General features: G+C 42.6%; 3 protein-coding genes across 4 annotated transcripts; 2 read left to right on the forward strand and 1 right to left on the reverse strand.

Moving 5' to 3' along the window:
- The first annotated feature begins 459 nt into the window (after window positions 1–459).
- mettl9 (methyltransferase 9, His-X-His N1-histidine) lies at window positions 460–3,946 on the forward strand. Of its 2 annotated transcripts, XM_029640025.2 has the most exons (6): window positions 460–771; window positions 963–1,124; window positions 1,436–1,626; window positions 1,777–1,986; window positions 2,049–2,233; window positions 2,474–3,946. In XM_029640025.2, the coding sequence occupies exons 2-6, from the start codon at window positions 1,029–1,031 to the stop codon at window positions 2,683–2,685; spliced, it is 894 nt and encodes a 297-aa protein (XP_029495885.1). In that variant the 5' UTR covers window positions 460–771; window positions 963–1,028; the 3' UTR covers window positions 2,686–3,946. The 2 variants fall into 2 exon arrangements, with proteins under 2 accessions (XP_029495885.1, XP_029495884.1); XM_029640024.2 differs by lacking the exon at window positions 460–771 and having other exon boundaries at window positions 778–1,124.
- Window positions 3,947–4,298: 352 nt separating this feature from the next.
- Window positions 4,299–14,336, forward strand: LOC115112942 (ER lumen protein-retaining receptor 2-like). The gene is made up of 5 exons (XM_029640026.2): window positions 4,299–4,608; window positions 6,290–6,390; window positions 11,066–11,224; window positions 11,342–11,594; window positions 12,988–14,336. The coding sequence occupies exons 1-5, from the start codon at window positions 4,518–4,520 to the stop codon at window positions 13,020–13,022; spliced, it is 639 nt and encodes a 212-aa protein (XP_029495886.1). The 5' UTR covers window positions 4,299–4,517; the 3' UTR covers window positions 13,023–14,336.
- Window positions 14,337–14,376: 40 nt separating this feature from the next.
- Window positions 14,377–21,392, reverse strand: LOC115112938 (zinc finger protein 11-like). The gene is made up of 7 exons (XM_029640019.2): window positions 21,099–21,392; window positions 20,499–20,701; window positions 20,282–20,383; window positions 17,858–17,953; window positions 17,654–17,764; window positions 17,421–17,544; window positions 14,377–17,290 (listed from the first exon to the last, which is right to left on the reverse strand). The coding sequence occupies exons 1-7, from the start codon at window positions 21,124–21,126 to the stop codon at window positions 14,559–14,561; spliced, it is 3,396 nt and encodes a 1,131-aa protein (XP_029495879.1). The 5' UTR covers window positions 21,127–21,392; the 3' UTR covers window positions 14,377–14,558.
- Window positions 21,393–21,411: the final 19 nt, after the last annotated feature.

The raw sequence follows: 21,411 nt of genomic DNA on the forward strand, positions 1-21,411 counted from the left end.
ACAAACCCCAAAGGTGCCTTATTGCTATTATCAACTGGTTACCAACGTAATTAGCTCAGTAAAACTACATGTTTTCTCCTACCAGTGGTATGTCAGCCAATCAGCATTCAGGGCTGGAACCACACAGTTAATAACTACAAATATGCTACCCCCCCAGAAATGCCTCTGTACGTCTTGTCTCTCCACTTAAGTCACACCAGACAACTGAAACCGTTGAGGTGATTGAAAATGCCATCCATCTCTGCCGATGGTGTGGTTTGGGGTGTGCATTGTTAAATAAAGGTTAAAGAAAACAATTAATTGTTGGACAAGACTATGTGGGAACTATTTAGATGTAACACAGGAAGCAAACGTGTATTTCCAGATTTTTACCCCCTATCCCTTTTTGTAGGTTTATGGTGCTTTCAAGACAACTTGGGAACTCGGAAAAAAACGAGTCATGACGAATCATAACGTCAGCGAACTTCAGGTCGGAAAGTCGGAGCTCTAGAAAGAGGCCCGGGTTCCCGAATTGGAATTCCGGGTGGATGACTGTTGAAAACGAATTTTACCAGTCGGGGGGCGTTATTTTTCGTAGTTCTTAGTTGTTTTGAATGCACAGAACTCGGAACATTGATATTTCCCAGTTGTTTTGAACGTAGCATTGCTAGGCTGGCAGTCTTCAGATGTGACCGTCACAAGGCAATTCGATTTGAGCTGAAAGTATTTGCACAACGGATTAAGATGTCGAATAAATAACATGCGGACTCCAAAAGGTCACCACGCCTTCAGGTTTGTGTGTTTGTTATGTTTGGACCTGAAGGTATGCACTGCGTGTGCTATCACAATTGGATACTTTCTGGCTAGCTTATCTAATATTACATCTGTCTAACAACTTGAAAATCTAGTAACCAGGTTGCAGCAGGCACTTTTCCAATAGCTGCCAAATCTGTTGCGTTATTATCGGTATGTGTCATCTACAGCTGAGGACATTGCTTTTTGTAGCGTGGGTGTTGGGCTACATCGCCTTTCTGCTCGGTACTAGAAAGATGTGGACAGGGAAGTACGTGCGCAGTCCACTCGCTCGTTCACTTTTCATGAACATGATAAGCGAAAGCGAAGAATCCGGACAAGAAACCCAAGAGGTAAGTGTCTTAAGTACAGAGTTACCTTTAAAAAACTATTTACTGGCAGAAATCCCTGACATAATTTTGCGGAAGTGAGCATTTTAAATGAAAAATTGTGCATTCAGCAAGAACCAGCGACTGTATTTCCTTGGTTGCCAGGTGGAATAGAATTCGTATTTCCGAATCAAATATTCAAGAGCTTTTATTTTATGTCCGTATTTGTGAAGAGATTGACACAAATAACCGGATAAACCAGTGTTGTGGTAATGAGTAATTCTCACTCTCTTGCACTCTCCCATTTCTCCTCCTTTCCCCTCCCTGCTCCTCAGTGGTACAAGTGCTCCCCAGACCTGTTGGGGGAGGTGGTTAGGCCTCTGTTTGTGCAGAGCCATCTGGACCAGGACACCCAGGCTTTTCTGAGACGCAGCATCGAAAAGTCTGGCTGGATGTTCACCCAGTTCTACCACTCCTTCATCTCCACTGTCCTCAGCCCCCTGGTGTCACGCACATCCATCAATGGGTAGGGAAACAGTGTTTTAATGCTGTCATTCTGTCTTTCTCACGCCCTCCTGTTTTGGGTCTCTGCTTGCTCTTTTCTTGCCTCTCAATATGTTTTGTCCAGGTGCCGTACCCCTCACTCATTATTATCCTTTCTCTACTTATCTCCCAGGTTCCTAGGTCGTGGCTCTATGTTTGTGTTCTCTGCAGATCAGCTCCAGCAGCTGCTTCGCGTCGCCCCCGAGTGGCGAGGGGAGAGACTGCTGGACCTAGGGGCCGGGGATGGGGGTGTCACTGAGGTGATGGGAGCCCACTTCAGAGAGGTCTACGCCACTGAGGTTTCTCCTCCCATGAAGTGGCAGCTCCAGAGGAAGAAGTACAGGTAAGTGAAATACACACATTACACACCATACACAGTCTCTGATGTCCTCTTCTTTCTCTTAGGCTTTTAGGCATTGATGAATGGCAGCATACTGGGTTCCAGTATGACCTGATCAGCTGTCTGAACCTGCTAGACCGCTGTGACGACCCCCTGGATCTCCTCAGGGGCATCCACCGCTCGCTGGTGCCCAGCACGGGAAGACTCATCCTGGCCGCTGTCCTGCCCTTCCAGCCCTGGGTGGAGATAGGTGAGATGGAGCACAAATCAGTGATACAGGTTGAAGACTTAGGGCCATGTCCTTACTTGAGACTTCCAGCTAAATCATATGTTGATGTCAATGAGATATTTGTGTGAATGTGTATGGAGCTGCATTCGGGCTGGATAGTAACAGTATTTAAAATAAAATATATGGGGACTTTTATTGTTTTGGCTGCCACAAGGCCTTTTCTAGCTTGGTCTCCTGAATCTGTGTTTTTTCTGTCTCTAGGTGGGAAGTGGCAGCGCCCTAGAGAGCACATCAAAGTGAAGGGGAAGAAATGGGAGGAGCAAGTCACCAACCTGTCCAATGAGGTGTTCCGGGAAGTGGGGTTTGAGGTGGAGGCAGTGACTCGGCTGCCGTACCTGTGTGAGGGAGACATGTACAAAGATTACTATGTACTGGATGATGCTGTCTTCGTCCTGAAACCTGTGGAGGAGTGAAGTCAGTTACTGTATCTTGGGGTGCATCTCAATTATCCACATTTGCATCCTCATCTCCTTCCTTCATCTGCATTATCTTAAAACAACCAACCATCCTTCCAACGGGACTGAACCATAGATAATGGGCTGGTTCCACAGTGCAGGTGACTGCTGACTGACTGATCTACAAATGATTTAGCACCATACATAACAACTTGTTTATTATTTTTAGATCGTTATGTCAGTCACCATTTGCCCACAATGCATCATGGATTTGATGCTCTCAAACAGGGCCAATGATAAAGTCCTCTGGAGGCCAAAAGGCTGTATTAGCATGGGCAGCGCCATTTAGGGCTTCCACCATTTTAATGTAGTCAACTGGGTGGGACTTCCAACTTTATTTGGCTGATTCCTATTGGTGACCCTGTTGGAGTCATGCTCAACTGTTGCTTTTACCCATCCTTTGTTTTCAGATGAGTGCAGATCGAGGAGAGGAAGCAACTTTAGACTATTGAGATGCATCATCTGACCTTTCCTAGAGCATCTGTGTATAGTAGATACAGTAGAAAGCTTTCTGACTGGCTGCTGGATTTGTATTGAATTAGTGAAGGTTAAGTAAGATTTTCTTAATTACATTGAGAGTATTTCTCATTTACATTACCACTTTATCTCTTTAAAGTCAGCTGGGGAATCCTGGTTTGACACTTGGGTAGCTCCACTGTTTACCAACTGTCGTGTCATACTGTGTCATACCTCTACATTCTAAGAAACAAAAAAATGGATGTTTGCCATTGAATATAATAACTCAATTGGAATATAATAACACAACTCTGTAAATGATAGGGAGGGAGGATTTCATCTTCTGTGCCAACATATCACTGGAAATAGTCTGTTCTTGGTTGACGTATAGTGATGTAAATGTATTGTCTTATTCTGGGTTAGTTGGTCATTTCTCCAACAATAACATTGTGATACTGTACATATGAACTGGTTGATCTAATTGATTTAGTCAAGCACAGATGGAGGGAATTCCTTCCCACCAGTCTATTTGTTTTAAGGTTTAATTAGAAGCACACTGTTTCTAACTGTTGTATTATCAACTGGGCAGTAACGTTCTGTTACAATGACATCTGGGTTGATTATTTATAGCAATGTGAGGCCTTGTCAGTGACGATCTCCCATCTAGTTTAATAGGCAGCAGAACAAGTTTACTTTAATGTTCCAGTCACTGTATTTTACGTAAAGTAATATCACCTCAACAATTAAAATATTTTTTCTGTGACTTATGTCATTCTTGACCTTCATAGTAGCTAACTTATTTATATTTAAAGTGCATTGGACGTTTGAGATGACGTATGTGCAGTATGTATCAGAAAGGATGTAATTTGCATGAAAGATGTCTTGGATGCCAGTGTAATGTATGATGTGCATTTGAGTGACTTAAGTCTATTTAAGCTTATTTGAATATACTCTCCAATGTAGTTGTTCAATCCAATGTCAAATTTCCAGTTCGGTCTGTGGATTAATCCGTTTTTTAATAAATAGACTAGTTAAAAATAATGAATAGAAATTCAATTTCTGTGATCACGGACGTGCCCCTCCCACGGGCGTGTCCCATTCCGCGAACGTCAAGTTTTTCCCGACTTGCATTTGGGCGCCGATATCTTTGGCCACGTCGCGCATTACTCGACATTTTTCCGTTCAGACCGATGAAAACATCCATTTAGGTGCCTGACAGAACCTCTTGTAAGGTTTTAAACCGGTCAGTAACGGGGGCTAGAAGGTCGAATTTGTTTTGACCGGCATAAATTCGTGCTAGCGAAGGCAAGCCGCCTTCAATACCCAGCAGAGTCATGAACATTTTCAGACTCACCGGCGATCTTTCCCATTTAGCAGCCATCATTATTCTACTTCTAAAAATATGGAAAACCAGGTCCTGTGCCGGTGAGTACGATTCCCATTTTGAGTATTTTCAGCCTGCACACATCTCCGATTGACATCTTCATTCCAGCTAGCAACGTTTCCTTAGCTCGGTAACGACGTTAGTGCTTGCGGCTTTATAGCAAACCAGATTGTTAACATTGATGCTAGCACGGCCTTGTTAATAATGTTGGGAAAGGCCGAAATACACCTAGCCAAATTAAATCACCTAAATCCCAGTGATCATGACACTTTTGGTTGGTTATCGTTAGTTAGCTTCTACAGCTAATTAACAAGAAATCAACTAGTTGAGTATCCCATTCATTTACTGACCAGCTAGCTGCTAGTGATGTCAGGCAACAGATTTGCGCATGTCAGTTTGGGGGCACCCATCTGCGCAGCGGGCGAATGCGCCACTATTAACCCGTTTCCCTGTGTGATATGTCATGCATCAGGTAGCCTAGTGGTTAGAGCGTCTAACCACTAGGCTACCTGAATGATTTCTTAACTGACTGGCTAGTTAAAGAACGGTAAAACGAAAATAAATACAATTATTCCTGTTGTAGTACAGGAACTGGGAACTCGGAAACAAACGAGCTCAGATTGGGGGAAAATCGTTATGACCAGCCATCCAACTCGGAATTTCAACTCGAAAACTTACGCCGCTTTCTAGTGTTTAGACTTTCCGACCTGAATCGTCACCGACGACATGATTTGACCTGGTATTCTTTCGAGTTCCCAGTTGATTTGAACGCCGATGCTACCCTGGCCTGACCTGTGACGTGGCAGCGCTTTTACTTAAACGCGGATAAGAGAAATAGCTGTCGAATGCACAGCTAGAGCAGAATATTGACTTTACCTTATACAAAATTAAATTGGTTCAATTCCAATGTCCCCATGGGAATACAATGTTTGTTTTATAGTCTGTTGTGTGAACTAGTTTGGGGTTGAAGGTCAGGTTTAGGATGCATTATCTGAGGAGTCACTGACACCTGTCATGTATCAACAACTTCAGTTGGCAGGTGGCCCACAAGAGTTTGGATTTGTGACACCAATTCCAGTCAGGCAAAAATCTGTTTATGCTCAGGTACTGTGCCTGTCATTAGGAACATAACTAAATCACTGAAGTTGAAAACATTCTTTAGTATACTCTAGACTAGCGGCGTTATTAATGTATTGGGAGGTTGACTACAAGTGGGTGTGAGGGGACAGGTTGCCACTTCAGTGTTTGCAGGCAGGCCTTCTGAGGGGCAGCTGTGAGTCTATGCCTGTTTAGATTGCCTGTAATAAAACGCCTTGGAAGTCTTAAGTTCTTATCACTGTCATCACTATCTGGCCATGCTAGAGAAGACAGAAGCCTGGTGCAGGGTCTAACTGGGTTAGCCTGTGAAATGGGATAAAATTAGCTTGCCAGGTTTGGATTCCTATCAAGAGGCCACCACAGTCCCTGTTCCTCCCTGGGAAGTTACACTGATCTGACTGGATAGGTGAAAGCAAGGATTCCACGTCTTAGCCTCACACCAACCCTGTCGCGTCACATCCGTGGTCACTCTAAGGAAGGATGCACAACAATTTCAGATGAAGGACAAGAAGAGGAATTTCTTAAGGCTTTGGAGAGAGACTCTTGAGGGACTGTTGTGAGTTTGGCAGAGAAGAGCAACATTTGACGTCTCATACACCCGTTGGTTGGTTGTCTCTCTGACAGGTATCTCCGGGAAGAGTCAGATCCTGTTCGCCTTGGTGTTCACCACGCGCTACCTGGACCTGCTCACCTCCTTCATCTCCCTCTACAACACCACCATGAAGGTGAGACACCCACACCATAGACCCCCTCACCTCCATGAGGGTGGCAGGCTCATCCTCTTACAGCTCTTTGTGCAAGCAACACACCCCACCCGTGCTCTGTAGTAGAGCGATCTATTCACAAGTCAATATTGAAGTACTGATAAGTTGACACACCCTTGAATATCCAAGGTTCATTGGTGTATGTGGGTGGGTGTGTCCAAAACGTATAGCTCTAACAATGGATACCGCTAGTTAGTACATTTTAAAACCCAACAAGCAGATAATTTGCTAACTTTTCTCATCTGTATCTGAGGTTGCTTTTAGTAAGATGTCAACAGTGCCTTCAAAGTATTCAAAACCCTTCATTTATTCAACATTTTGTTACAGCCTGAATTCAAAATGCATAAAATGTTCTCTTTTTCTCACTCCTCTACACACAATACCGCATGACAGTGAAAACATGTTTGCAAATGTATTTAAAATGAAATGCATAAATCTCATATAAGTATTGACATCCATTTGCTATGACACTCCAAATTGAGCTCATGTGCATCCAATTTCCTTTGATCTTCCTGTCACAACTTCATTGGGGTCCACCTGTGGCCAATTCAATTTTTTGGGATGTGATTTTGAAAGAAACACATGTCTAAGGTCCCACAGTTGACAGTGCATGTCAGAGCAGAAACTGTACCATGAAGTTGAAGGAACAGTCCATAGATCTGCAAGATGAAATTGTGATGATGCATACAGTGGCAAGAAAAAATATGTGAACCATTTGGAATTACCTGGATTTCTGTGTAAATTTGACTAAATCTGTTCTTCATCTTATGTCAGAACAATAGACAGTGTGCTTAAACTAATAACACACAAATTATTGTATTTTTCTTGTCTATGTTGAATACATAATTTAAACATTCACAGTGTTGGTTGGAAAACGTATGTTAACCCCTAGGCTAATGTCTTTTCCAAAAGCTAATTGGAGTCAGGAGTCCGCTAACCTGGAGTCCAATGAGACGAGATTGGAGGTTTTGGTTAGAGCTGCCGTGCCCCATTAAAGAAAAACACTAAAATTTGAGTTTGCTCGAAGCATTGCCTGATGTGAACCAGGCCTCGAACGAAAGAGATCACAGAAGACCTAAGATAAAGAATTGTTGCCTTGCATAAAGCTGGAAAGGGTTACAAAAGTATGTCTAAAAGCCTTGATGTTCATCAGTCCACAGTAAGACAAATTGTCTATAAATGGAGAAAGTTCGGCACTGTTGCTACTCTCCCTAGGAGTTGCCGTCCTGCAAAGATGACTGCAAGAGCACAGTGCAGAATGCTCAATGAGGTTAAGAAGAATCCTAGAGTGTCAGCTAAAGACTTACAGAAATTTCTGGAACATGCTAACATCTGTTGACGAGTCTACAATACATAAAACACTAAACAAGAATGGTGTTTGTGGGAAACACCACGGAAGAAACCACTGCTGTCAAAAAAAACATTACCACTGCACGTCTGAAGTTCTCAAAAGAGCACCTGGATGTTCCACAAAGCTACTGGCAAAATATCCTGTGGACAGATGAAACTACAGTTGAGTTGTTTGTAAGGAACGCACAACACTGTGGAGAAAAGGCCCAGCACACCAACATCAACACCTCATCCCAACTGTAAAGTATGGTGGAGGGAGCATCATGGTTTGAGCTGCTTTGCTGCCTCAGGGCCTGGACAGCTTGCCATCATTGATGGAAAAATGAATTCCCAAGTTTATCAAGACATTTTGCAGGAGAATGTCTACAGGACAACCAAAAACACAGAAGTAAATCAACGACAGAATAGCTTCAACAGAAGAAAATACGCCTTCTGGAGTGGCCCAGTCATAGTCCTGACCTCAAATCGATTGAGATGCTGTGGCATGACCTTAAAAGAGCAGTTCACACCAGACATTCCAAGAATATTGCTGAACTGATACAGTTTTGTAAAGCGGGATGGTCCCAAATTCCTCCTGACTGTTGTGCAGGTCTGATCCACAAATACAGAAATTGTTTGGTTGAGGTTATTGTTGCCAAAGGAGGTTCAACCAGTTATTAAATCCAAGGGTTCACATACTTTTCCAACCCTGCACTGTGAATGTTTACATGGTGTGTTCAAGAAAGACATGAAACAGTATAGTTTGTGTTATTAGTTTAAGCAGACTGTGTCTATTGTTGTGACTTAGATGAAGATCGTAACATTTTATGACCAATTTATGCAGAACTCCAGGTAATTCTAAAGGGTTCACATACTTTTTCTTCCTACTGTATATCTGGGGAAGGGTATAAAACAATTTCTAGAGTGTTGAAAATTTCCACAGTGGTCTCCATTGGGAAATGGAAAAAAACATGAACTACCCAGACTGCCTAGAGCTGGCTGTCCAACCAAACTGAGTACCCGGGCAAGAAGGACCTTGGTCAGGGAGATGACCAAGAACCCAATGACCACTCTGACAGAACTACATAGTTCCTTGGCTGAGATGGGAGAACCTGATAGAAGGACAAGTCTCTACAGCACTTCACCAATCTGGGCCTTGAGAGAGTGGCCAGATGGAAGCCACTCCTAAGAAAAAGGCACATAACAGTACACCTGGAGTTTGCAAAAAGCCAGGTGAAAGACATGCTGACTAGACCGCGTGCGTCATTGCGCACATGTTGATTTTTGTCCAGATGCGATCAGGACACGCTGGTTGAAATATCAAAACAAACTCTGAACCAATTATATTAATTTGGGGAATGGTCAAAAAGCATATTAATATTCATGGCAATTCAGCTAGCTAGCGTGCTGTTGCTAGCTAATTTGTCCTGGGATATAACCATTGAGTTGTAATTTTACCTGAAATGCACAAATGTCCTCTACTCCTACAATTAATTAAAGGTGAACAGAGTTAGTTTCTAGTAATCTCTTCTTTGAACTTTATATGGCGGTTGGCAACCGACCTTACGATGCATCATCACCAACTGAACTGGAGTGTGGACCTCAGTTAATCGTTCAATCAACCACGTGGGTATATGCTCCTAAAAACCAATGAGGGGGTGGGACTTTCAGCTATTTTAGCGTCTGGCCATGTAGACACAAGTGAGCAGTGTGGATACAATGATTGAATAACATGTATGTGTAATGTTTTTTTGTAACGCAAGTGCTGTGGTCAGCATGAAAGACAAAATATTCTCTGGTCTGAGACAAAAATATAAATGTTTGGCCTGAATGCAAGTGCTATGTCTGTAGAACCAGGCAGATCTCATCACACTTAACACCATCCCTACCGTAAAGCATGGTGGCAGCATGCTATGGGGATGCTTTTCAGCGGCGGAGACTAGGATCCAAGTACAGGGAAATCCCAGATGTGAATCCTATTGAAAATCTGTGGAAGAACTTGAAGATTGCTGTTTACCGCAGCTCCCCATCCAACTTAAAAGAGCTTGAGAAAATCTACAAGGAAGAATGGGAGAAAATCCCCAAATCCAGATGTGCAAAGCTGATAGACATACAGTACCAAAGACAACTCAAAGCTGTAATTGCTGCCAAAAGTGCTTCTACAAAGTATTGACTAGGTGTGAATTCTTAAGTAAATTGGATGTTTATGTATTTCATTTTCAATTAAGTTGCTAACATTTCTAAACATTTTCACTTTGTCATTATGGGGTTATTGTGTGTATATTACATTTTCAGGATATAAAACACTGAGGAATAAGTCAATGGGTATGAGTACTTTCTGAAGACTGGTTAACTCTGGTCTGCAACCTTTTCTAGTGTGTGTGTTTTAAACCTTTTGCAAGCTATAAAGTTTACTTAATTTTTTAAAATAGCTTTCAAATTGGCACGTTCTTCTCTACCCTGCAACTCTTCCCTGGGTTTGATGTACAATGTATGTTTTCTGTCAATATACCTGCTAAATAATCTAAGGGGACCCCATAAAATGTTTAGTATTTTCCCAAATTCTGTTTCCTGTTTTTATTTTGGTACGCAATATTACGTTTTCATTGTTTCGCTATGTTCTGAGTCCATGAAAATATTTCAATCGCATCAGAAGACCATTATTGAGGTCTGATTTAGATTGCTTGTTGTTGGTGTAATTCCCCTTTAATTGCTCATCTAGCAAGAGGAATGTGTAGGTCTAGCAATTTTCTGCTGTTGGCCTACTGCTGTAGCACGTCATGGCAGTTTGCAAAACAATCGCCACCCAATGATTGTATCAATATAGTGCTGTCAGGTAAGCCTACTTTTTAGTTAACATTTCAATGAGATTTTAGTTTTTTTGTGAAACCCATTCGGTCTACCCACAAGATGGTTATCATTAGCATCGCTAACTGTCTAGATAGACACGCGCACACCAAACAGACAGGGCCAATATTGCTGAACATTTATTGGCGGATGTTACATTTGGCTTTTTGAGGCAATAGTAAATAACCAGAGGTGGGATAATGTCAATGTGGCTTTGATTGGATAGTAGCTGGGAGATTTGTTTGACAGTTTGCAACGGAACACTTTAAATGCATGTACTTTTAGAATTGATTGGCGAGCTACTCAGGTGAGCTGCGAGCTAATCTACCTGTTGGAGACCCTTGGGTTAAAGTAATTTGGATGTAAACACACTCGCCTTCCAAGTTATAGTGAAGGGATCATCTAATCAGTGTGCTGTATGTATCCTCACCCTTGACTAGTGGATTGTATTATGTTTCAGGTAATTTACATTGGCTGTGCGTATGCCACCGTGTACCTGATCTACACTAAGTTCAAGGCCACCTACGACGGTAACCATGACACCTTCAGAGTGGAGTTCCTGGTCGTCCCCGTGGGAGGGCTGGCTTTCCTTGTCAACCACGACTTCTCTCCTCTCGAGGTAAGTCCACACACACACGTATCGGTATGATGAGTGCATACTGCATCAGTGTCTTATACAACAATGGATTTAGAGCCACACACTCCACCACTCTCTCCCCATCCTCTCTCCCTCCAGATCCTGTGGACATTCTCCATCTACTTGGAGTCGGTGGCCATCTTGCCACAGCTCTTCATGATCAGTAAGACTGGCGAGGCAGAGACTATCACCACCCACTACCTGTTCTTCCTGGGCCTGTACCGGGCCCTGTACCTCATCAACTGGATCTGGCGCTTCTATTTGGAGGGGTTCTTCGACATGATCGCTATCGTGGCCGGTGTCGTTCAGACAATCCTCTATTGCGACTTCTTCTATCTGTACGTAACGAAAGGTGAGTCGAGTTGCAGTCTTCCAACTTATTTCCTAAGTAAGTTTGGTGCAAAGTGTGACGCTGTAATGTCCTTTTACTCACTCCTCTTACAGTCGCCGAAACTGTTACACAAAGAGTGCTTAGAGTAATGCCCAATTCACATCGTGACTTATTTCATAATGCCGTATGACATCTTCATGCAATCTGGTTCCGCTACTGGACGGCGAGCATAGAAACCCTATGCTTCTCCATCCAGTAATAGAACCAAATTGCATGAAGATGACACAACGCAAGACAAGATTGAGGAGGGTCTCTAGTCAGAGATCACGTTTATTTTGGATAATTGCAAAACGACTTTCATTCTAGACAGGAGAAACATATTGTTTCAGTTGATAATAAAACATTTATTTTAGTTTTTCCTAAACTTGTTTCTCAAATTTTCTACCAAGTTAAACTAGTTTACAGAGCAGCTAGCTAACAGTAGCTAAAAACTAGGCTATGCATAAGATATTGTAGCTAGCGACCTGCACCTAATAATTAGAAATAAAACTCAAATGGGAGGCAAGTCACATAGTATAATTGGCTTAGCGGTCAATGTGTATTTAACAATACTATTAAAATAGTACTCACTTATAGGAATGGTTAATTGTTTATAAGCCACTAGCTATCCCATAAAACCATTGCTGAAAATCTCATCTTGTTCACCTGTATTTAGCTTGTTTTTATTTTATTTCTCATTTGTTTTTGTTCTGTTATTTTTAGTACTACATTGATATTGAGTACTGCATTGTTGGGTTTAGAGCTTGCTAGAAAGTCATCTCACTGTACTTGTACACGGACTCTGGCTGTGCTGAAGCACACTCGATGACAATGCAAAGTTTGGAAAAATGTAAAAGTATGCACATCCGTTTCACAACAGAGCCTTCAACTGCAGGGTGTGCAGTGATACAACACTGTTGCATACAGTCCCCATTTAAATGAATGACATCTGGCACATCTCTACAGACTGCTCAGATGTAATGTGAATGAGGCATTAAGTATTCTATGGGGTACTGGTTTTGACACAAAGCTAAATGTAAGAAAATGGGTCTGGGTGTATCGTGCAATGGTGACTTAATGAGGCCGTGCAGCGTGAATAAGCTAGCATGAACTTTGACTTCCGAGTCTAGTGTCTCATCTTACCCCGTTCTATATTAAGTGGGAGCTATAATGGTTCAGCATTTGTATACGTTGGCTAACTAACCAGGCACTTTACTCCTACTCTCAATGTGGAAGCCTAGGGTCTTAAAGTCCAGTATATATGATTACTTGTCACTTTCAGCACTCACCAGCAGCCTCTGTTAGATGTGAAGAAAATGTGCTGAGCATCGGTTGAACAGGAGCGTTGAACCTAAACATCTCTCCTCTGTTTCAGTACTGAAAGGAAAGAAGCTGAGTCTTCCAGCATAAGTGCCAAAGATCATCAATTTGGCAGACTCGTGGATGGCACGACAAAGGAAATCGTTGCCTCCATCCCACCCTCTCTACTCCCCCCACCAGTGTAAGATGCGTGAGACAGAGAGCGAGACTTTTACAGTTTGTCCTGTCTCCTGACCACTATCAGCGACACCCATGGGCCTGTTCAGGGGGGTGCAAACGTAAGGGCTCTCAGAAAGAAATGTACTGTGTAGAACAGATTATGTAAAGCTAGATAATAGTTGTCAGCTCAATTCATTATATTTCTATCTGCAACGCTTTGAACGCTTCACCTCGCTGAATACACCCTAGAATCAACCTGAAGAGGCCATCCTGCAGCTTTCTGTTTGATGCATCGAGCATTTTTTTATCACTGTATAAAGGAAGAATTTTTCTACATAAGTGTACTCTGATTTGACACGTTAGCGAAAGAGGTGAAAACAAATTGCCTTTGATTTGGCACTGTAAAACATTGGAGCCAACTTCTTGGGGTGGGATATTAACTAAAACCGTTTATCTCAAATGTACATAGTATTTTTTTTCCTGAATCCCAATGGAGCGGAAGTGTAATGGAGGCGTTGTATCCCTTGGCTGGAAAACCTTTTTGTTTTTGTCTTTCTGACCCAGTGTACATTCCTGTATAAAGATGGCAGTTAAAACTGTTCATGTCCTAGTCAATACTTAATATTTCCCCAAACTGGCTTTTTTTTTAGTTGAAGTTGGAATTTACCAGTAACTGTCACCTGCTATTTGAATTAACTGTACATTTTCGGTGGATATGAGATCTCACTCAGCGCCCCAAATATGTTTTCACTGATACAGTAACTGCCGCATCTGCATTGTTGTAAATGGCTTTCAATTCACATTTACGTCAACATTCTTACAATGGGCTATCTATATTTATCATAGTCTGTGATTTCAAAACGGCTCTTCTGAAATTAGTTCATTCAATGGCAATATACTGTAGGCTACCAAGGCAGAAATCAGCTCCTGAAGCCATTCATGTTCTATTCAGATATATTTTGTGCATCTTTCCTTTCAAAAAAAGATAATGTCCATAGAATTGTCTACATGATGTGCATATTGTTGAGCTCTAGCTAGGAGATCTAGCTGTTGATCTTTGTGACAAACATGATTCTACGGGCCTTGTTAAATTGGAACCAGAATGACTACCTTATTTTAAAGACATCTGCCTTGATGTTGTCTTCACATGCAGATCATTCCAATTGGTTAGGATTTGATTTTTTCCTGAGCTTTCTTTTGCATGATGTTGCCATCACAAATAAAGATTTTACGGGAAACATTTGACTCTGGCTTCCTGACTTGACTGAATGAGAAGTGAGAGGTGTTGAGATGACTGTACTTTATTAATTGCAGAAATTAGTTCATCACTACAGCCATAGTAAAAAATGAAATGCAACATTATTCATGTTCAATTCAGGCAGTGTTATTTGCTACTGGCTACATAATAAGCTACATAAATGGCAGTTAATTTACAGTTGGATAACACAAGCATTTATAGAACATTGACTAATAAGCTGGGTGGCATTTGTCTTGATGAGTCCGCAAACGATCTCTACGATTGAAAGCTTTCCCGCAATCCATACATTGGTAGGGCTTCTCTCCCGTGTGAGTCTTCATGTGTCTGCTCAACTGATGGGAGGTGCCGAAGGACTTGTCACAGGTGAGACATGGATAAGGCTTCTCCCCGGTATGACTTCGTCGGTGTATGGTGAGATAATGGGCTTGAACAAAACCCTTCCCACAGTCCTTGCACTTGAATGGCCGCTCTCCAGTATGGTATCTCATGTGTATCCTCAGTTCAGATGCGGATTTGAAAACCCTTGTACACTCCTTATATGTGCAGGAATAAGGATTCTCCCCTGTGTGAATCAGCACGTGTCTTGCCAATGGGGCAGGGCTGTAGAATCCCTTACCACAGTAGGAACACGGGTAACGCACCCCTTTGTGGTAAACATTCTCATGCATTTTCATTTGACCTTTGTCCCTGAAAACTTTGTTACACTGGGAACAAGGGATGCGTTTCACTTGAGGAGTGTGAACACGATTCATGTGAGATTTCAGAATCCCCTTGGATTGGAAGGTCTTACCACACTCCCAGCAAAGGCATGGTTTCTCTCCTGTGTGATTTCTCTGGTGTGTCACAAGAGCAGTTTCAAAATGGAACTTCTTTGGACAGTGGGCGCACTTGTATGGGGGCTCCCCGCCAGTGTGAATCCTCTGGTGTCTGATGAGAGCTGCTAAATCAGCATAGCTTCTCTCACAGTAGGTGCAGCGGAACGGACCGCTGAACTGATGGTCATCGACGTAGTGTCTAGAGAGGTACCTTATCACATTGAAGCTCTTCTCACACATGGTGCATTGAACCGGTTTGTGCTCTACCTTGTGTATTGCAAGTGTTTCTTGGTCTGGGAACATCCTTCGGCAATAGGCACAGCGGAGCGGGTTGTGGATGCGCTTGTGTGCCGTCAGTGTGGATTTTAGCCCGAATTCCTTACCACATTCATGACACTTATGGACTTTCTTTTCCCCTAATTCAACAGGTTCACCCTTCTTCACCTTGCAGAACAGTCTCATGTGCCTCCTCAACACAAAGTCAAACTTGTACTTCGACCCACAACGAGGGCAAGCATGTGGGCGCTCATCTGAGTGAGATAGAATGTGATATCGCAGGTATCCCAATATAAATTTATGGCAAATAGGACACCTTGCACAGCGTTTGGATGATCCTATAGGTGCGCTGGGTTCCGGGGAAGAAGATTCGGTTGCAGTGGTGGAGGACGACTCACTGTCCTTAGGCGTTTCCTCAATAGGAAAGACACATCTTTCAATATGTTTCTGGAAGCTTCTCAAGGTCTTGTAAATCTTCTTACAGGTGGGACATCGATAGGGCCAGTCACCAGTGTGAGTCACCATGTGTTTTCTCAAGACTGCAGGACGCTGAACGACCTTACCACACACCTTGCATGTCCTACGCTCCAGGGACCTTTTGGCCCTTGCGGATGACCCCTCCACGGAATGCATGTAAGTGAAGGCAGAATTCTGTTTGCTCAGAGTGGCAGAGAGCTGTAGGATTTCTGCTTCACATGTCACACTCTGCTGGTGTGTACTGCCCGATGGCCCTGGGTCTGTTTGCCCCGTAGCTGGAAGACCACTGCTCTCTCCAAGCTCCCCTTGTTGACGACTCAGAAACAGACAAGCCTCTTCATGAGCCTTCACACTGTAATCATGCTTGAAAGTCCTCTCACAGTTACTACATTGATGGATGCCTTTCTTCGGATGGGACTCCATGTGGATCTTCAGTTCAGAAGGGTTAGGGAAGACCTGTTCGCACACTCTGCACTTTTTGGGCTCAGTGTGGATAATCTGATGCCGCTTCATGCTCGAGCTTGTGGCTAAAGTCTTCCCACAAACAGGACATGTCTTGCAGACAATGTGTTTTTGTTTTTTTTCGTTTTGGGCTACTTTTTGTCCTGGCGGACGCGGTAAAATTTTCTTCAACATCAGACCCTTGTATTGCATTACTGATATGGACGGCTCACTTTCCTCAGGCGTTTCCTCAATAGGAAAGACACATTTTTCAGTATGTTCCTGGAAGCTTCCCAAGGTCTTGTAAATCTTCTTACAGGTGGGACATTGATAGGGCCAGTCACCAGTGTGAGTCACCATATGTTTCCTCAAGACTGCAGGACGCTGGACGACCTTACCACACACCTTGCATGTCCTACGCTCCAGGGACCTTTTGGCTCTTCCAACCTTTTGACTGGGTTTGGGGGTCTGTGTTACGTTAGCGATAACAACCCCTTGTAGGTCCACTGAGGGCTTTTGTATCATGGAGGACATGATTGCTTTAGACACGCCTATGCTTATCTTTTGTCCAGGTTTGACTGTGGTTCTGCATTTTTGATCATGGGTTTCCTCTTTCTTTTGGGGGTGCTTTTTGAGAAGTTTGAAAGGCTTCTCTATCCCATCTTCCCCTATAACCATCACTGTTTCATACTCCGGATCTCTCTCTGTCACTTGGTCAGCAAACTCGGCAGCATCCTCTGTCTCCTCGTCACTAACAGAGGATATTTTGTTTTTCTCACATTCCCCTGACCTGCTATCCATCCCCTCTTCGCTTTCTTTCACATCCATACGTTTTCCTTCTTTCTCCACCTCTGTTGCAATCACCACCCGTTCCACGGGAGGAAGACAGAGAGCTGAGAGAATGCAGTCCCCATCGGTGGAAGATGGAGGGTCTGTGAAAGAAGGAAAAAGGGAACCAAAACTCAACTCAGTAATGCTCAACAGATGTAATTTGCCATTGGGTGTGTCAAAACGAATCCATCATATAAAGCATGAAAATGATGGGTTCTGTGAGATGCCTACCATGGTTGTCCAGCGGGCCAAGGTCTCTGTGGTACTGAAGTAGGGTTTTCAGCTGCTGAGGGTGAGACACGGACTCAACACATTCCTCCAGAACAGAGGGAACATCGCCGAGCAGCGAGGAAGCCTGACAGATGAGGGTACAGAGTTAGAAAGAACATAGGTAGAATTCCCACAAAGCCTAAGTGCCAAGCCCATGGTTCCTCTATATGATTTTAGTTTATTTCTTCTAGTACCTGTTGGAAGTTTGACATGGGAAGTAGCTTCTCAAGCCTCGAAAGAAATTGCCACATGAGATTCTGTATGGCTGCGTCATAACTGGGACCAAATTCTACAGGAAAAACATCCTAAAACAGAGTAATAAAATATGAGCTATAAAAACCTCTGAGGAGACTATTTAATTTGTGGAAATGACACACAGCTATTCCATACCCACTTACCTGGAAGAAATGTTCTCTCTCATCAGGGTCTTTTAGAAGGGTTTGAACCAGCCCCAGGAAGTTGGATTCAGATAATCCTACCTCTGCATCAGTCGCCTGAAACACAGAATATAATCATGTTGCCTTCATTAGGACATCTAGATGATATCTTGTCATTTAGGCTGCATATGTTTTTGCCATAACTTATCATTGTTAGTGATGCACCGATATGACATTTTTGGCTGAAACCGATATCCAATATTTTCCTTGACAAAAGATTCGATACCGATAACCAATATTTTAATTTTAGCGGCCTTTTAAGCATTCTAGTACAGTTAAATAGTTAACACACACACACACACTGCATGCCAGTGTAAGAGGCGTAACAACAGTCCCTGGTTCGAATCCAGGTTGTATCACATCCGGTCGTGATTGAGAGTCCCATAGCGCGGTGCACAATTGGCCCAGTGTCATCCGGGCAATCATTGTAAATAAGAATTTCTTCTTAACTGACTTGCCTAGTTAAATAAAGGTTACACACACACACACACTGACCAAAACGTTATTTTGTTGGCATAGACGTATGTCCCCATTACCAGTAAAACATAATCAAAACCTATTTCTTTCACTTACTTGCTGTGCTGTTTCGTTGTTCATTTGTTTCATTCTCAACCAGGATTTCTATGGAATGCCGTTTGAGTCTTTGCGTGCCAAGAAAGATACACGTCAAATAAGCTTGTTGACCAACCAGGACCTGAATATGCGTTCATTAATTTTTACACGATGATTACACTATCCCTCGTATTTCATATGTCACAACGATTCATCGATACATATGCTATGATGCTGGTAAAGTTGTCTCACGCACCTACAGTGCTGGTCACAAAAAAAACTATCTAGCTCATGGATGCAAACAATGTTCTTCCCCAAAAACAAAGCAAAACAACATCATCTGTTTCAGTAGCTACAGTTAGCTTGCTAACTATATAGCTAGGTGTCATCTAAAATAATTTATAAGACAGTTCTTATTTGATTAATGGTAGTCGAACCCATCTATTTTATTTTACCTTTATTTAACTAACAAGTCAGTTAAGAACAAATTCTTATTTTCAATGACAGCCTAGGAACAGTGGGTTAACTGCCTGTTCAGGGGCAGAACAACAGATTTGTACCTTGTCAGCTCAGGGGTTTGAACTCGCAACCTTCCGGTTACAAGTCCAACGCTTTAACCACTAGTCTACCCTGCTGCCCCATCTATGTGAAGCTAGCCACAATAGTGGACATTGCAGTCAGCCTTCGAAATAAAACTATGGCATAATTCTACTATTTGTATTAATTTGCATCACTGTCAATGACATACTTTTATTTTGAAGGCAAACTGCAAATTCCACTATTGTGCCTAATTCTTATTGTGGCTAGCTTCACAACACGGTCCGGTTGAGCCTCACCAGCCAGATGAAGCTAGCTGGCTGCTTATAACATTAGCTTTGGGAAACAGGGTTAATCAATCAAATGTATTTATAAAGCCCTTCTTACATCAGCTGATGAAGTAGCTGGCTAGCTATTTATTTTCATGAACTGAAGTTCAATTTCAATAGGCTAACAACAAGTGGCAACCTCGCTAATACTTACTCACAAGGATTCCTAAAACTGCAGTTTCTACTGGTCATTGTTTACAGGCTGGTTGTATTGATGCTAGCTAGGTACCAAGCTAAAGCTAACTACCCCAGAAGTTAAGGTCGAACAAATGATGCTTTATTACCCACGCGGTATTTTAAACACATCGTTTGTGGCTGGTGTTTGCTTGTTTGCAGACCGTTTTGTACAGTTTTGACAGTGCTACTGTATCTTTGTTGACACGCAAAGACCCAAACGTGTTCCATAGTATGCATGTCGTGAAGCGAATATCAGTGAAGCTTATACTGCGTAACTCCGGTAGGGCAACATCTGAAAAATAGCGCACTTGGTAGTGTGTACTGGTGCTCAACCAGTCGGCTTAAGCCAACATGACCAACGACAGAGAACGGTTGATTGTCAAGGGCAATGAATTCCATTATCTTGGCTTTAATAGATTTCGTCTTTGAGTTGTCTCTCTGAAATGTTCTTACTCTTTCAAATGACTGCTCGACTTGTTGCCTGCTCGATCCACATAGCAGACATTGTGTGGGCTAGGTTAGGAATGCTGTGTTAAGCAAAATTTCACGTGCCGTTATTATGTCACGTACCTAAGTTATATAGGTATGCACGGTAGCTTTGACATAGGTTTTTAACATCGGTGTTAAACTAGACATCGGGTCGATACCGATGTTGGCATTTTTGGCTAATATCGTCCGATTCCAATATGCTCACCAATATATCGTGCATCCCTAATCAATGTCTTAACAAAAATATGCCTATGACTGACTGATTTAAACAATAGCTGAGTATCTGCCCTAAGGAGCTCACCTGTGTCCCCCAGAGAGGTGTGAGGGTCTGTATCCTGTCTAGGTGTGGCTGAATGGTCTGGAGGTCTGTGATCGGCTTGGAGCGACACAACTCTAGGACCAGCTGAAACCAAAGCAAACATGTCGGGAGACTTATTTGAGACAAAGATGACTAAATATTATCATATGACATTGTTCCCCACATAATGATGAGCACTAGTTCTGTCTCTTCTTCTCACCCTTGCTCGAAGACCCAGAATAAGTTGGGCCCTCTGTCTGAGGTTCAGAAGCTCTGGAACCATCTCTGTGACCATGGTAACAAATTCCTCCAGCATCCCATAATCCATCACGTGTCTCTGCTGGATTGTTTGCCAGATGGCTGCAGAGACCAGCCGCAGTGGTGGGACCATGAGGCGCAGAGAGGGGAGAGGAAGAGGGGGACCTGAAACACAGAAGTTGACTTAGTTGTTCACAAATCAATTTATAAGTACCTATTATTGCACATTACATCAAACTCTAGCAGAATGAACAAACTATAAAACCCTAAAAGATGTGAGAACGATGAGCAACTATCAGTTCATGAATCAAATGTATTTTATAAAGGCCTTATTACATAAGCAGTTGTCACAAAGTGCTATACAGATACCCAGCCGACAACCCCAAACAGCAAGTAATGCAGTTGCAACTGACTGTGATAAATATATGTTTTTTGTTTATGTTCTTCAACATTCGGTTTCAGGAAGTTAGCCACTTTGCTTGCTAGCTCGTCATGTAGTTGCTATACTGATTTCTTTATATCCACTGTCTAGCTACCTTTTTAGCTAAAAGTCCTGTTTTACCTTTTCCCCCATGGATGCGTCTTTCCATATTGAGTGTTCCTTGCCGTTACATCCGAAAACGGTAGGTGTGAAAATGATGTTAATAATAGCCACGTTTACTCGTAAGTTTGCACAAAAAAAGGTTAGGTCGTTACGTTATCTTTTGTAACTCAATCAAAGATGGTGGCTCAATGGTCGTTAATGGTACCTATTTTACATCCGTGTGGAAGCTATATTGATATTACAATGGTTCCGCACACGCGCTAGAGCAAAACAAAAAAATAACTCGCTGCGCAGAACTTTAGAGCAGTGCGATCAATTCCATACGGAATAA

The sequence above is a fragment of the Oncorhynchus nerka genome, linkage group LG28 (assembly GCF_034236695.1).
Source record: "Oncorhynchus nerka isolate Pitt River linkage group LG28, Oner_Uvic_2.0, whole genome shotgun sequence".
In the NCBI taxonomy this organism is placed as follows: Eukaryota; Metazoa; Chordata; class Actinopteri; order Salmoniformes; family Salmonidae; genus Oncorhynchus; species Oncorhynchus nerka.